Source organism: Delphinapterus leucas, chromosome 17, assembly GCF_059928025.1.
Source record: "Delphinapterus leucas isolate spDelLeu-1000000601 "Yukka" chromosome 17, BTC_Dleu_Yukka2, whole genome shotgun sequence".
Classification (NCBI taxonomy): Eukaryota; Metazoa; Chordata; class Mammalia; order Artiodactyla; family Monodontidae; genus Delphinapterus; species Delphinapterus leucas.
This window is the reverse complement of record NC_143145.1, coordinates 84,338,900-84,352,964: the sequence shown is the minus strand read 5'-3', so window position 1 is coordinate 84,352,964 and position 14,065 is coordinate 84,338,900. Positions and strand designations below refer to the sequence as shown.

Here is a 14,065-nt window from a genome sequence, read left to right as displayed (position 1 = left end):
GAGGAAATGAGATGGCCTTGGATATTCCTTAAGTTGATAGTAGTTTTAATAAAGTGGTAATGGGTGGGTACAAGCATGGAAGGTAAGGTGTTCATGTATTAAATAAAATTGCACCCACAAATAAACTTACAAGGCCCATTAAGTTTGCTTTCTAATCTGCTTTTTTGAAAAACTTAACTCCAAATGAATAATCTGGCCTGGTTATAACTTTCCAATGCAGATTGGGCTTAAACACATGAATATAGCTTTTTGGTGGAGTCAACGTGATGCATTTAGCCATCGTTAGTCAGAATGAGATTCACTTAATGTACATTTATACACAGTATTATAAACACAAATATGACGTAAGGATTGGTATCGAACATTTGCTTGAGATAGGCTTCTCTCTTTCTCCCTCTCCCTCCCTCTCTCTCCCCTTTGTGAATTACAAATGTTTTTCTTGGGACTTCCCTGGTGGTCCAGTGGTTAAGACTTCACCATCCAATGCAGGGGGTGTGGGTTCGATCTCTTGTTGGGGAGCTAAGATCCCACATGCCTCTCGGCCAAAAAAACAGAGCATAAAACAGAAGCAATATTGTAACAAATTCAGTAAAGACTTTAAAAATGGTCCACATCAAAAAAGTCTTTAAAAAAAAGGTGGTTTTCTTGATTTGAATATCCCACTCCAGTTTGCAATTAAGTGCAAATAAAACTGGCCTATGGACATAAAAATGCATTGTTTCATATAAGCCCCAAGTGTGTATTTCTCATCTGTTATTCTTGTATTCCAGCATCTATATTTTACTAGTTTTCCCAAACTATTTATATAAGTAAAATTGTAATTTAATCTGATCTCAGTGTAAACGATCATTAATTATTGATTTCGAAGAATCAATAGGCTTACACAAATAATAGGAAGGGTAAATGTCTTTAGGACATGACTTGTACCACACTGATGAACATGTAGAGACTCTTAAGGTCAAGACGTTTCTTGTGTTTCTTGCTCTGATTATTAAATCTGTTTGTGTGCCTGAGAGCTCTCTTTTTAAGAATATCAATGAAATTGATATGCCAAGAATTTAAGTAATACCTTACTATTTAATAATTCACTTTTAGCTTAATAAAAATGCAGTGATATTTAGCTACAGAATATGACAACTTAACATAATCTTGCCTACACCTAAAAATGTGTATACAGTTTTATTGCCAAGATAGGGAAGGGCATCAGTGTGACACAGGTAAAGACAAGGTCACCAGGGCAGGGTTGGAAACTCAGCCCTGCAGCCCCCGGGCAGGCCAACAACCACTCGGCCTGTGTTTTGTTGACGTTAGGATGCTGACAATGCCAGGTTCCTTATACAGTTGTTGCTGAGATAAAGTTAGCTGTCGTACGAGGAACTTATCACAGCGGACGCGACACAGTCCGATATATGTGGACTATTAACCCTGCATTGGGTCAGTCACATGAAAGTAACAGCGTTTTGTTCTGCCCAGTGCAAGACCTATGCGTGCGTGCTGGAAAGTCACCTGATGGGGCTCACGATCGACTTCAGCATGGGCTTCATCTGCTTTGACGCTGCGACCAAGGTACTGTGCGTGGTCAGCGCGAGGGTGCGCGGCCTGGGTCCTGATCAAGGACGGCTGGAATTGCTTCCAGCTCCTGTCAGCACTCTGACTGGTTATCAGGTGTTGGATTTAAGGTCCTCGTTTTTATTAATAGGAGATAAATTATGCCTTAATATGTTTATAGAAAAACAAGAGATTGAATTTTAATAAAACAAACGTGTTGCCAGAAAACATTATAACTATAAAAAGTGTATATATATGTACTATATAGACGTATATGTCTATATATTATATATATATATATATATTCTCTCTTACTAAAAGTATGGCCTCATAATGAAGGGAAATTTTCTTCTCTCAAAACAACTTTTTAAAAGTGTTCCTTTATTATTTTTCTGTGTCAACATCTCCAATATCAAAATGAGGAAACGTATTTTTTTAGTTGTATAGGTAATATGTTAGAATTATAGGATGGGGGAATTTCAGGGTTTGGAGGCCCCAAGCCAGGGAGTGTCACCTTGTGAACACTTGACTGTACTGTCTGATTGGGCACTTAATCTTCATAATGCATTCACATCTTTAAGTGGACGTTAATTTTTACAGTGTTTCAAGGTAAAATTTGAAAGGAAATTAATATGGCGTATATTCACACTTTTCATTTTTGAGAGTCTCTTCTGTGGCTTGGATAAGTTGAAGGACACTAATTTTGAGGATCTTCGAGCTACTGTTTTTGCCAAGGACATATGACCTTCATGTACACACACAGTTCACAATATGTTTAATTTGACTTTTTCTAAAATGCATTTATATAGTTACAACACAATCATAATATAAATTCCATGGGTTAAACTTCTAAAAATAGAATTAGACCTTCCTTTTTGATTTATGTTTTTTATTCAATAATATTTCAACTCTTTCCTATCAAAGGTAGTTGTTAAAAATCCAGAAGGAAAATTCGAGAATATAAGAATGAACATTTTCTTGATGCATCTCCTACAAAAGTAGCACTCAGCACACGTGTCTTTCCCTCCAGTCCTCCTGGGTCTCTGCTTCATAGAGGTCCCTGTTCTCACGGCGCCTGGTGGAGAGGATGGACACAAAAGGGCTCATCTGAGGTTTGCTGGTTCTTAGCAAAGGGAGTTGTTCGGGCTGGAAGCGTGTAACGAGGGGAAGAGCGCCGGGTGGTACTCAGAGGAAGCTGCCTTCTCCTCGGAATCCACAGTCACGGTCCGCTGACCAGGCAGGGGGTGACAGCGCTGGCAGGACCCGCGGGGCCACGTTCAAAGTGAAGCAGGCAGCACCGGATAGCAGGGGCCTTGGCCTTCGTGGCCGATGCGGCCCCCGCGCTGCTGGGTGGCGAAGTGACAGCGCCTCCCTGCCTTAGAGCAGTAAGTGCTTACTCCTCACATGGCTGGTTCCCTCAAGCATCCCCCACCTGGCTCTGCTCCCCTTACTCCTGATTCCTGTGGAGCCAGGAGGTCAGCCCAGCACGTCCTTTTCTTGCCGGTGACACAGGCAGGACAGAGCAAGCCTTACCTGCAGTCCTTCTTCATGTGCCTCTGCTGCTAGGACATCTACAGGCTCCCACTGGTCACAGCAGGTCACATGGCTGAGGCCACACCAAGTCAGAGGGCAGGGTGCCCGGCCCACGGTGGCAGAGCACAGATCTGGGGTGATGAACCCAGGGCTGACACGCCACAGTGCCGAGGGCCACCAAAGCCGCCAGGACCTGATGGCAGAAGCATGATGCTGTCTGTGATGGCCTTGGCGCCTTGGGGAGGATGCTTCGGAGGGGAGAAGAGTGGAGGGGGGGCGGGGAGGTTATTGGGCGTGTGGCTTAGACCTGGGAGCTTGCAGAGCTGTAGGGACCTGAGTAACAAGGAGGACGAGGTGCCCTTAGCAGGGCTTGGAGAGAAGGGCGGAGCCTCTGACCCGGGCAGCTCTGGGGAATTATTCTCCTGAAAGTAGCCACAGAGGCGTCATTGGGTAGTTACTCTGTTTAAGGATCGGGCTCACTTTTCTAATACTGTGTGTCTCACAGTAGTTCAGTGACTTTTCTAAGTTTCTTGGAAAACCCGTTCCAGTGGCGTGTGCCCTAGCACAGGACCCAGATACTATAAACAGACAACGCATGTCGTGGCCTTCAATGCCCGGGTGCATTCCTGGCGGCTGGTCCCCGCACCGCGCAGCCTCAGGACGGCCTCTCCCCCGGGACACTTCTTGGTCTGGAACACAAACAGATTTCTGGCAGGCAGGTGTCAGCAGGGAACCGAGATAGAAAATTATTCCACGTTCACTGGGTGAACAGAATTTAGGCTCCACTGGGACCCCCAACATGGGACCCGTCCTCTGCAGACCACTCAGGCCCTGGACATACAGGGGCCCTCACCCACCTTGAGTGACTCAGACTCTCCTCTTTAACCGCTTTTTAACCAAATCAGGATGATTCGACACAGAAAGACCATGCATCCCAAGGTAATTTGTTATATGTTGCTAATTTAATGAACATAATAGTTTTCAAGTGATGCCTTTTACATGTGAGTCAATTTCTAGAAAAATAGATTTCTTTGAATTGGGGAGTTTTTTCTTATACTTAGGGGGAAAAGGAAAATGATTGACTCACAGTAATAAAGTTCATAATTAAATGTTAGAGATCAAATAGTCAAAGTGAAGAATTGGCACTGCCTCAAGAATAAAATGTGCAGGAACTTATGTGTTAATTTAGCAGTTATTTCATAAACTGCTTGATCTCTGTAGTGGAGCAGCCTTCAGACAACCTGGAGGAGAATAAAGCAGTGATGGCTTATTATGTTGTACAGGTATATTGACTTAGATGTAGCTATCCCAGTAAACTCATTTCCTTTTCTCTCTAGAGCTGTTACTCTCCACTGAGCTGGCACCGATGTGTGCATATGTTAAAAAGAAATCACTAGAAAAGAGCTGATTTCTACAGAGAATCGATAATATGAGTTATCAGTGTGGCTGAATTTTATCACGTTGCCAGAAAGAAGCAACAACAATAAACAAAACAAAAACAAAACCCTAAGGATCCAAGAAATTTATACGAGAAAACCCAAATTTTCTGCCAGTCTTTATTACACAGACAGCATGTAAAGTTTCTCAAAATAAAATTAGTATGTTACGAATAACAAATAGCACACCACATCCAGCAGTGTGTGGAAACATGTTAGTACCTCTTTTTCCACATGTATTTTGGTTATTCTATATCTTTACATAGATATGATTACAAGAAGTACTCTGTACAATCAACCCACCAGGTTGATGGGTTTAAGCTATTACAAAATAACACACAAGGTCTGCATTTTAGAAACACTTTTCTTCTGTTTTCTTTTTCTTTCTTGTTTGAGAGATTCCAAATAAATTGTCAAAGTGAACATCTGTATACCCCTCTGTGAATGTTCCATATATTTGATGAAAATATTTATACATATAGACATATCATATAGGGATAGTGTAGAGTCCATTTGGGGGGAATAAATTTAAATGAAATACGTTTGATCAGGATGAAATATGTTTGATCAGGAAGTTTCATCCAGTCTTTAGGCCCCTGGCCTGGGGATGGTAAGTTTTGGTTCTGTTAACTGGAGCTCAGACGCACGCCTGGATCCCTCAGGCTGCGTCCCGAACACGTCTCAGCACAGGGCCCGCCCCGGAGCTGGTCGTCTTCCTGATTCTGACTTCTCTGCGTTCCTCTCTCCGTTATCAGAAGGAATCTGAATTGTGTTCTATACCCGGGCCTCTTCCTCAACAGCTGCCCTTGAGTAAATCTGGAAGGTTCACTCTAACGGAAGTAGGGCAACCCCTTCTCATCTGGTTACGGCAGCATCAGCCAAACCTGCCTTCTCGATGTAAATATTTATTGCACACACTCCTATGTATCGTCTATGTGCAGACACGAGGAACACAGAAAAGGGTACACTCCCTTCTCTCAAGATGTCCACAGTCTAGTGAAAGAGACACATCTGGAACTGGGGGCTTTCAGGAAGTCTGGGAGAAGCCAAAGCATTACAAAGACATAGATACCTGCCCTTCTGTCCCTGTTCCCAGCCACTGCCAGATTAATGATGCTTCTAAAATGTAAATTCGGCCATGTCATCAGTCTCCCTTGTTACATTACTTTAGTGGCTTCCTACTGCCTTTATGACATCTGTCAACACAGGATAGAAGCCTCTCAGGGTTCTGGTCTCTGTCTGGATTTGGCATCATCTCCTGTGTCTCCCAGCTTTTGAGGATCCAGCCGTACCCCATGGTTTTCCACATGACATTTCCACAGCTTACGTTCACCTTGAGAGCAGATCTGCCTCCAGAAAGCCTTCCCTCACAGACTCAGGGGAGGCCTAGACACCCCCTGGTGCAGCACTGATCATCACGCATCACAGCTGAGATTGGTGGAGACATTGCCCTAATCCAGACTCAAGCACAGTCCAAGGACACAGAATCAATTTAAGGACGTGTGAGGCATGTGCTGACGAAATGATGTTGCCAAGGAAACACGTGGGAGCCATGAGCTCTCATCTAATTCTGTTTTCTTTTCATATTACTATTTTTCTCCCTTTATTCATCATTTCCATTCACATTTATAAGATTTACAAAATTACTGTACAGTTGATGTACTAGTTTTAGTAAAAATGTAATTTATAAAGTTCAAAAACATAATCAATTAGGATACATTTGACATGAATGAAGAACAAATGAGAAGGATAAAGATGTGTAAAGAAAAATATTCTTAAAGAAAAGGTTTGTCATGCTTTTCTACTAAATAGGACTCCTAACCCACCCACAGAAAAAAAGGAAGGAAGAGGACACGCTTACGGGACACTGGCATTCTAACATGTGTTGTTAATTCATTTCAGTGGGGAGGGGAGGATGGAAGGCAGCAGAGGGGGTGTGTACCTGGGCTGCTTGCAAAGTCGAAGGGGGAGGCAAAGCAGAAAGAGGGCTTTGAGGGAAGATTTGATTTTCTGGTTAACAAGAGACCCATCAAGACACTGCAGCAGAAAAAGAAAAAGCATGTTTGTGGTTATTGCTGGGCAAACACTAGTTAACTGCCAAATACCAGGCGACTGGTGTTACAGGGAGATAAAAAAAGATTCTGCCTCCAAAGCAATTTTGTTGTAATTTTTAACGTGTTCTGTGTAATAAGTTGTAATCCATATAGATTGTGCTTTCTGGTGTGTTTGCCTCCTATGTTGCAAAATAGCCTTAGATTCCTCAGAAGATAGATGACACAGAGCTTAAATTACCTTCATATATAGACGTTATTTCATTTTTTGGAAGAGGAATTTTTCTGTGGGGCGAGAGAAATTAGGCTCTGCCCACAGTGAACCGATAAAGAGACGGATAAATGTATTAGAGGTTTTTTATTATTATTATTCTACTCTAGAGTTTTTCATGTTTTATTTTATTTTATTTTATTTTTGGCTGTGTTGGGTCTTCGTGGCTGCGCGCGGGCTTTCTCTAGTTGCGGTGAGCGGGGGCTACTCTTCGTTGCGGTGCGCGGGCTTCTCATTGCGGTGGCTTCTCTTGTTGCAGAGCACGGGCTCTAGGCACACAGGCTTAGTAGTTGTGGTGCACGGGCTTAGTTGCTCCACGGCATGTGGGCTTCCTGGACCAGGGCTCGAACCCATGTCCCCTGCATTGGCAGGCGGATTCTTAACCACTGCACCACCAGGGAAGCCCTAGAGATTGGTTTGCCTATTTTGTTCGGCATGTAAGTTTTTCATCTCATTTGTGCAGCTTCACTTTCCATTTATAGACATACAATTGATGAGTTATATTTTTGAATAGTCTGCAACTAAGGAACACGATATCATACAAACACTTGATTCATTTGCTAACCTGAGTCCCTCAGTTGCAGCCCGCTCTGCCACCCGTCTCTGGGGGATTACAGCCGGCTCGGAAAGTCTCTGTGGTAAATGTCGAAAATATGGAGGAAGGGAAAGCTTTTTCTTTTCCCTTCCCACTGAAGTTCTCTAGATCACTGGCATTTCTAAACTTTAAGCCAATTCTAACCATGAATCTTAAACAAATGGGTAGCTTATGGGACACTTTTTACTTGGAGAGAGAGAGCGAAAGACGCTTATAATAGCAACAGCATTGTAAAGAAGGAGCAATGATGACTCAGAACAGACTATGCTTGAGAAGATCAGCAAATTACTTTCCTGAGTTTCGTGTCTTGTACCAAATGGGGCTCTGAGTCTGTCCTCTATTCTAAGGATCTTTCAGGCTGTTTGCGATGGAAGTTCAATTATAATCATGCTCAATCGATGGGTCTTTGATGTTTGGTTAGGCAAATAATTGTAGAAAACCAAAGAAGCAGGTTGGGCTAAAAGAAAAGTAGGAACCATGGAGCATGGCCGACTTGGGTTTGATTCCCGCTTAATAGTTGTGAAATACTATGAATGTACGTGATGTTTCCTTAATTGCATCCTCTGGAAAATGGCAGTACCCTAGCTATTGCAGGGATTAGTGGGAGGATGTGAAAGGGTCTAGACCAGCGTCACACTCACTGTGAGAAAGATGACACTCCACTGAAGGACAGCCGTGGACACCTGGAACGCTTCACAGGCCCTGAGTGAAGTCCAAGGTCAGGAATGAGGGATGGATTCCATGCTGTGTGCCTCATGATTTCCACATGAACATTCTGCTTGATGATATCTGAGCATTTCATCTTCAGTCATAAGTGGGTTACTCACTGTTTGTAAGCATAGTTTATAAAGATTTCTCACTGGTTTAAGAATGCTGACCTTAAATTATCAAACCCAATTGGCATTGAATCCAAAGGTTTCAGCATTACCTGTTTGCCTGCATTATTTTCTTTTATTTTTTCCAAAACTGTTAGAGCCTGCAGTAATTTAAAGAAAGCGTACGTATTACGAAGAGTAGTTCAGAGGCAAATGATTCTTTTGCAGAATTTTCTTTTGTAGTCTTTAATTGTGAGAGCGCTTTGGGTGATAACCTTTTACTGTATATTTTCCTATTACCCACCGTGTTTCTTAGCCACCTTCAGTGACTTTTTTACAACTATTGAAAATGCTGGGACTTACTGTGTTCTCCACACGTACGGCATCTTTGCTTGCATGTTTTAGTCACTTAAAAATATTCAAAGACATCTTCAAAATGCCAGGTACATTTTAAATTTATCGTTTCATATAGTCATTCCGACAGGATGTTGAGTTGAGCACTGTTTCTGACTGTTAAAAATAAACAAAAGAAAAGTTTTAATAAATACCACTAGTAAGGTATTTTGGCTCCATTATTACTAAAATCCATTAAATAGTATATTTTATAGGGAAAATTTTTTTTATAATTTCTTGAAATCTATTCCATGGGATAAAGCTAGCTGAAGAAAGTTAAATGAGTTTCTTTTTCTGAGGAAATGAGAATCTGGCCTGTGACCATTTATTCTGAAGACTTTGGGTGGAATTCTAGATTTCAAAAATCCTCAGAAATGTTTTCATACATTTGCTATCAGTTCTTTTGTTTGTTTTCTTTCTTTCCCTCCTTTTGGACTTGCTATCCATCAAGTTCAACAAATTAAGATTACCACTGGTTGCAGGAATTTTCCAATCCAAAACCAACGCCCCTTGGTTAAAGTTATGTAGAGAGGGCAGAGACCCCTGGGCTTGCAGAGTTCAGGAGATATTATGTACTATTTGCTTACATCATATCCCTTCTACTGTTGGAAAGTTCACAGCACTTTATAAGTTCCCACGTTAGCATATGTTTTCTGGCGTATTCACCCAAATCAATGCAAGTACACTTTAGCTGCATACGTTTCTTAATTTAAGAAAATACTGATATTACCATAACACTGTGCTCTACCAACAGTACAAATTCATATTATTGTTGCAATAACAAATAACATATCCAACGCTGAAGTTTTTAACTGAATTTATGATAGCATTCAGAGTAAGAGATATTTCAATTTTGACATAATGAAATTTCTGAAGTTTTACTTTGATTCCAAAAATTGAATGGAAAAGAAGTTAAAGTTAACTGATTTTCTAATTGAAAGATTGATAGACAAATGACATCATTTAATCGTGAAGTTCTTCTGCTAATAGAGACAAATCAGTATCAATAGCTTCATTTTGATACATCAACAAGAAAACTTGAAGCCCAAAATTTGATTTAGAAAGGGAGTCATCTGATCTACATAAAAATTTATGCTTAAAGGATATTTTAAATGTACTTATCTAAATATATTACAACAACGTTATGGCAACAGAAATAGAATGGTCTAAGAACAGTGGTGTCCACTCATCTTTTTCAGCGTTGATATTCTTAACATAGTTGCCATAATGTTTATCAGAATCTTAAAAACAAAATACAGGTATAAAGACTAGGATTTCCAAAGGTTCTTGAATTAAGCCAATTTTTATACCTGTGTAACTTTTACTGATTATATTTTCAGATTCAGATTCCTCCAAATTGCTGTTAATGATTTCATGGCATGTTAAGTCACACAGTTTACCTAGAAGGTTCTAAGTCTTACTAGTTTACTGAGTTACCTCTTAACTGACCAATCTTTCAGCCCATCATTAGATTCATTAACTACTTTATTCATTTTTGGTGCGATCTACTCACAGCCGAGGATCCATGCTCCATATTCCGAAAAGTCTCCAGGCTTCCCTCCCGTATCTGCCTCATCCGCATTCTTAATTTTGTTACTCTTTAAAATAATGAGCTTTAACAGCTGTTAAAGTCTGGCCTTTGGAAAGGTCAGCTAGTTGAAATAGCAAATTCCTGGTTTACTTTTATGACTACATATGAAATATTATTTCAAGTTATAATTATAATTTGAGAATTTGCAACCTTTACTTTTACAGTTAAGCCAAGCTAGGCATAGTTTCTTGTGCAAAACCACATGGTAGGTTAATGTCAGGACCTGAGCCGTGTATGATAATGTTTCTGGCAGACGTTCCCCCGCAGCCTTCTACAAGCCTCCCTTGTTTTAACACACATACCTGCTTTCCTGTTCTTATGTACCCCTTAAAGTCATATTATTGCATTTTCCATGTAAATACATGACTCTTATGAGCATTATTTTAATGCAAATTGTTCAGAGTTTTCATTTTTTTATATTTATTAATAATAAGGTGTTTAACACTTTCCTTTATTTTTCATATATTGTATTTCCTTACAGTTAATTTTTTGAAAGGGAATGTCTAGATCACATAACATCCACGTTTTTATGGCTTTAGTATATATTATAATTATTGCCCCAAAGAATTTCACACAGTTCCCAGGAATTTTATACAAATATTTCAAGGTAAACTTGCTAGCTTTAGTTATTTTAATTTTCAGTGATCTTTGCTAATTTAACGTTTGGAAAAAGCGAAGTCATTGTAATATTATCACACTCCTCTTTTTTTCTAGTGAGATTGAACATGCTCTCGTATTTATTAGAAATAGTAATGGTTTTTCCATTTTCTTCAATGACTTTTCTCTGTAGTACTGTCTTTTTACTTATTAGGTTGTTAGGATTTTCCTTATACTTTACCGTATTTCCTGCTATATTGCCACTGTTTGTTGTTTTTCTTTCACCCTAACCCTAATTGTACAAATGAATATATAATTTCTTACTAGTCCTAAATCTAGAACTCCCTCTTTTCAAAAGTTACTAAATACTCACTTACCTACTACCGTGTAGTTCTCCTGGATTGTTTAAATTATTTCACTTTTTAAAACATAAAGGATTTTATTTAGAGGAAGTTGTGAGATAAAGGATATAACTCTTCTATTTTTCTTCCAGAAAGTTAATTGCCCCAGATAATTTCATTGTTAAAAGATGCTTTATAGTGATAGACTTAAGGCAAACATTTAAGAGGATTTGTAATGACTGGATATTGCTTCTGTATAGATTGTGTAGCCTCATAGTAAGAACAAAAGCAAAGACATCTACTTTATACAGAGACTAATATCTTCAGAAAACTGACGGTGTCTTTTTAAATATATAATAAAATGCTTAATATATAAGAGCATAAATGTTTGGTGAATAAATAAATGAGCAGTATTCTGTGTAACTTCATTTTGCCTCATTATTATATGTTACTGAGAATTTCCTCATCCTTATTTTTAAGGACTTTATGATGTTGCTATTTTATTATACTTTTAAAAGTGTAAACTTTTTAAATTAGCATGTAGATCTCATACTGTCTAAACCTGCTGCTGCCACATTGGAAGATGGCTTTTAGCCACATGATCTTCTAGACCGAGGCCCCGCGGATGGGTGGGGCTGGTCCCATGAGATGTTCATGCTGGTTTGTCTCATGAGGGCACCATGGAAGTTTCCGTTGTGATCGGTTACTCAGGCTGACCTTTCATCTTGACAAAGACACGGGTTATTAGTTTGAGCTTCAAGAGAGAGCTCTACGAATTATCAGTTGAAAATCACCTTATCACTTCTATGGATGAAAAAAAAAGAAATGGAAAATAGGTGCTTTTGCTGATTCACTGGCATGGACTTAGGCTTTAAGTGAGTTTGTTTCTATTTCATGATAATGTAAAACCAGATACGCAAATTGATTTATTCATATATATGTTTAAAATGACAATTTCATGGGAACCAAAGTTATTTCAGGAAATTAAAGGATATATTGAATACTAAGCCTTTGATAAGTATATTTTCATTTACTTTTTAATACTGGGATATAGGACTAAATCAATATGATTACCTTTAACCAGTTAAAGAACAATTTCTTGGTTTGAATATAGCTATGAGTTGCATTGACTCGCCTGTGTTTTTTTTTTTTTCCCTTTAGGCAGTACTTTGGAGGTACAAGTTTTCTCAGCTTAAAGGTTCTTCGGATGACGGCAAGAGCAAAATCAAATTTTTGTTTCAGAATCCAGATACTAAACAGATTGAAGCAAAGGTAAACTGAAACTCATCACAAAGACCACCTCTAGCTACATTAATGCCATTAAGAAACAAAGGGGAGAAACTTTAGGAAACCCAAAAGTGCGAAAACACACGTTCTCTGTTCTTACCTTGGAATATACTGCATGGCCAAAAGAATAAATTCACTTAAAGATTTTAATGGCAAGTTTTCACTGAAACGTATACCTTAAAATAAATTACACACGACAAGTTGCATTTCCTAGTTTTAATTCCCTACGAACTGTATTTGTGTCACACTAAAATAATATTCCGGGAACTAAAACAGTCACCTTCTTGATGGTTTCACATTCTAAATAATAATTTAAAATATTCTGACTCTAGTTTATCATTTTTGATTCCCTCTTCAGATATGAACACAAATCCCCAAAGAAAAATATTTTTTTAATCAATTTATGTTTTCCCCATGTTATTCTATGTTAAATAAAATGAATAAATGAATGATTTTTTTGCTTTGCTCCATGCAAATTTTCAGTATTCTGAAATTTATTAACTATGTTGTTTTAACTCATCAGAAAGATTCACTACTTTTGTGCTTATGAATGTATATTTGTAAATATTCAAAATCTGAGTGATTTCCTTTACCCTTCTGTGAAATTCACAGCAACAGTCTTTGGGTTAGAATGAGTTATAAATATATTATTTCAGTGGGGAAGAAAGAATAAATAATGAATACCAAAGTGAAAAATCAATTCTATGGAAATGAAAACTGAGACATAAATTTTCAACTCCGGATTAAAATCACCGTAATTCTGTTACATTCCTGTATGTATTAAATCCAGGGGGAGTCTTGGCCTGCCATTCAGAGCCTTCCAGGGACCGAGCCCACCTGACTCTCCCGTCCACGTCTCTTGCGGCCCTGCTCTGTGTCCAGACCAGAGGCCCTCATTCTCCCTTTAACAAGACGATGCCTTTCTGGCCTTATACATCAGCTCATGCTTTTGTCTGGATTTTTCTCCTTAGTCCCCTCAGCTCTTGACCTGAATCTCTCTACGAATACCCACCCCTGCCTTATGTTTGCCTCTGACTCCTCCTGGGCTGCAGGCTGTTTAAGGGGGGCTGTGCAGGCAGCTCCTTTCTGCTGACTCCTGTCCTCCTGCGTTTCTTTAAAGCTTCCCTGTTCCAAGTGGTCTTGCCTTATATTTGTCTCGCATCAGTGTGGACAGAGGCCTGGGTAACTTCACCCGCTCCGTCCATTTGCTTGTCTCCTAATTCTCACATCTACACCCCATCACAGCCCATCCCTAAGCGCAGACCTTTCTATGGGGCTACAGCACCTCTGCTTTCCCCTCCGGCTGCCATGGGTGGATCGTTACTCTGTGTCACTTACACCGCTCTTTAAACTGGCTCTTAGTGTTACTATGAACAGTGCATTACTATTGTCCAAAAGTATGTATCTTTAGCTTTTGGTGGATTTCCCAATCTTTCACACACAGGACACATCTTAATACGGGTGAATGGTGTTAATGTTGTCAGTTCTATACTCTTCTGGCGAACGTGGAGTGTCAGCCACTAGTTGATAAGTTTGATTTGATAAGTTCCTTCTCTTCTGATACTTTCAGTGTGCTAACAAATCCTTAGTTGACAACATGAAGCAAA

At 39.5% G+C, this 14,065-nt stretch overlaps 1 protein-coding gene across 1 annotated transcript in view; it reads left to right on the top strand.

The window, feature by feature from the left end:
- The window catches only part of SNTG1 (syntrophin gamma 1), a 460,796-nt gene that overhangs the window by 430,037 nt on the left and 16,694 nt on the right, over positions 1–14,065 (top strand). The window contains exons 18-19 of the mRNA XM_089899181.1: positions 1,474–1,566; positions 12,333–12,443. Coding sequence (XP_089755307.1) covers positions 1,474–1,566; positions 12,333–12,443 — 204 coding nt within the window. The remainder of the gene's footprint in view (positions 1–1,473; positions 1,567–12,332; positions 12,444–14,065) is intronic.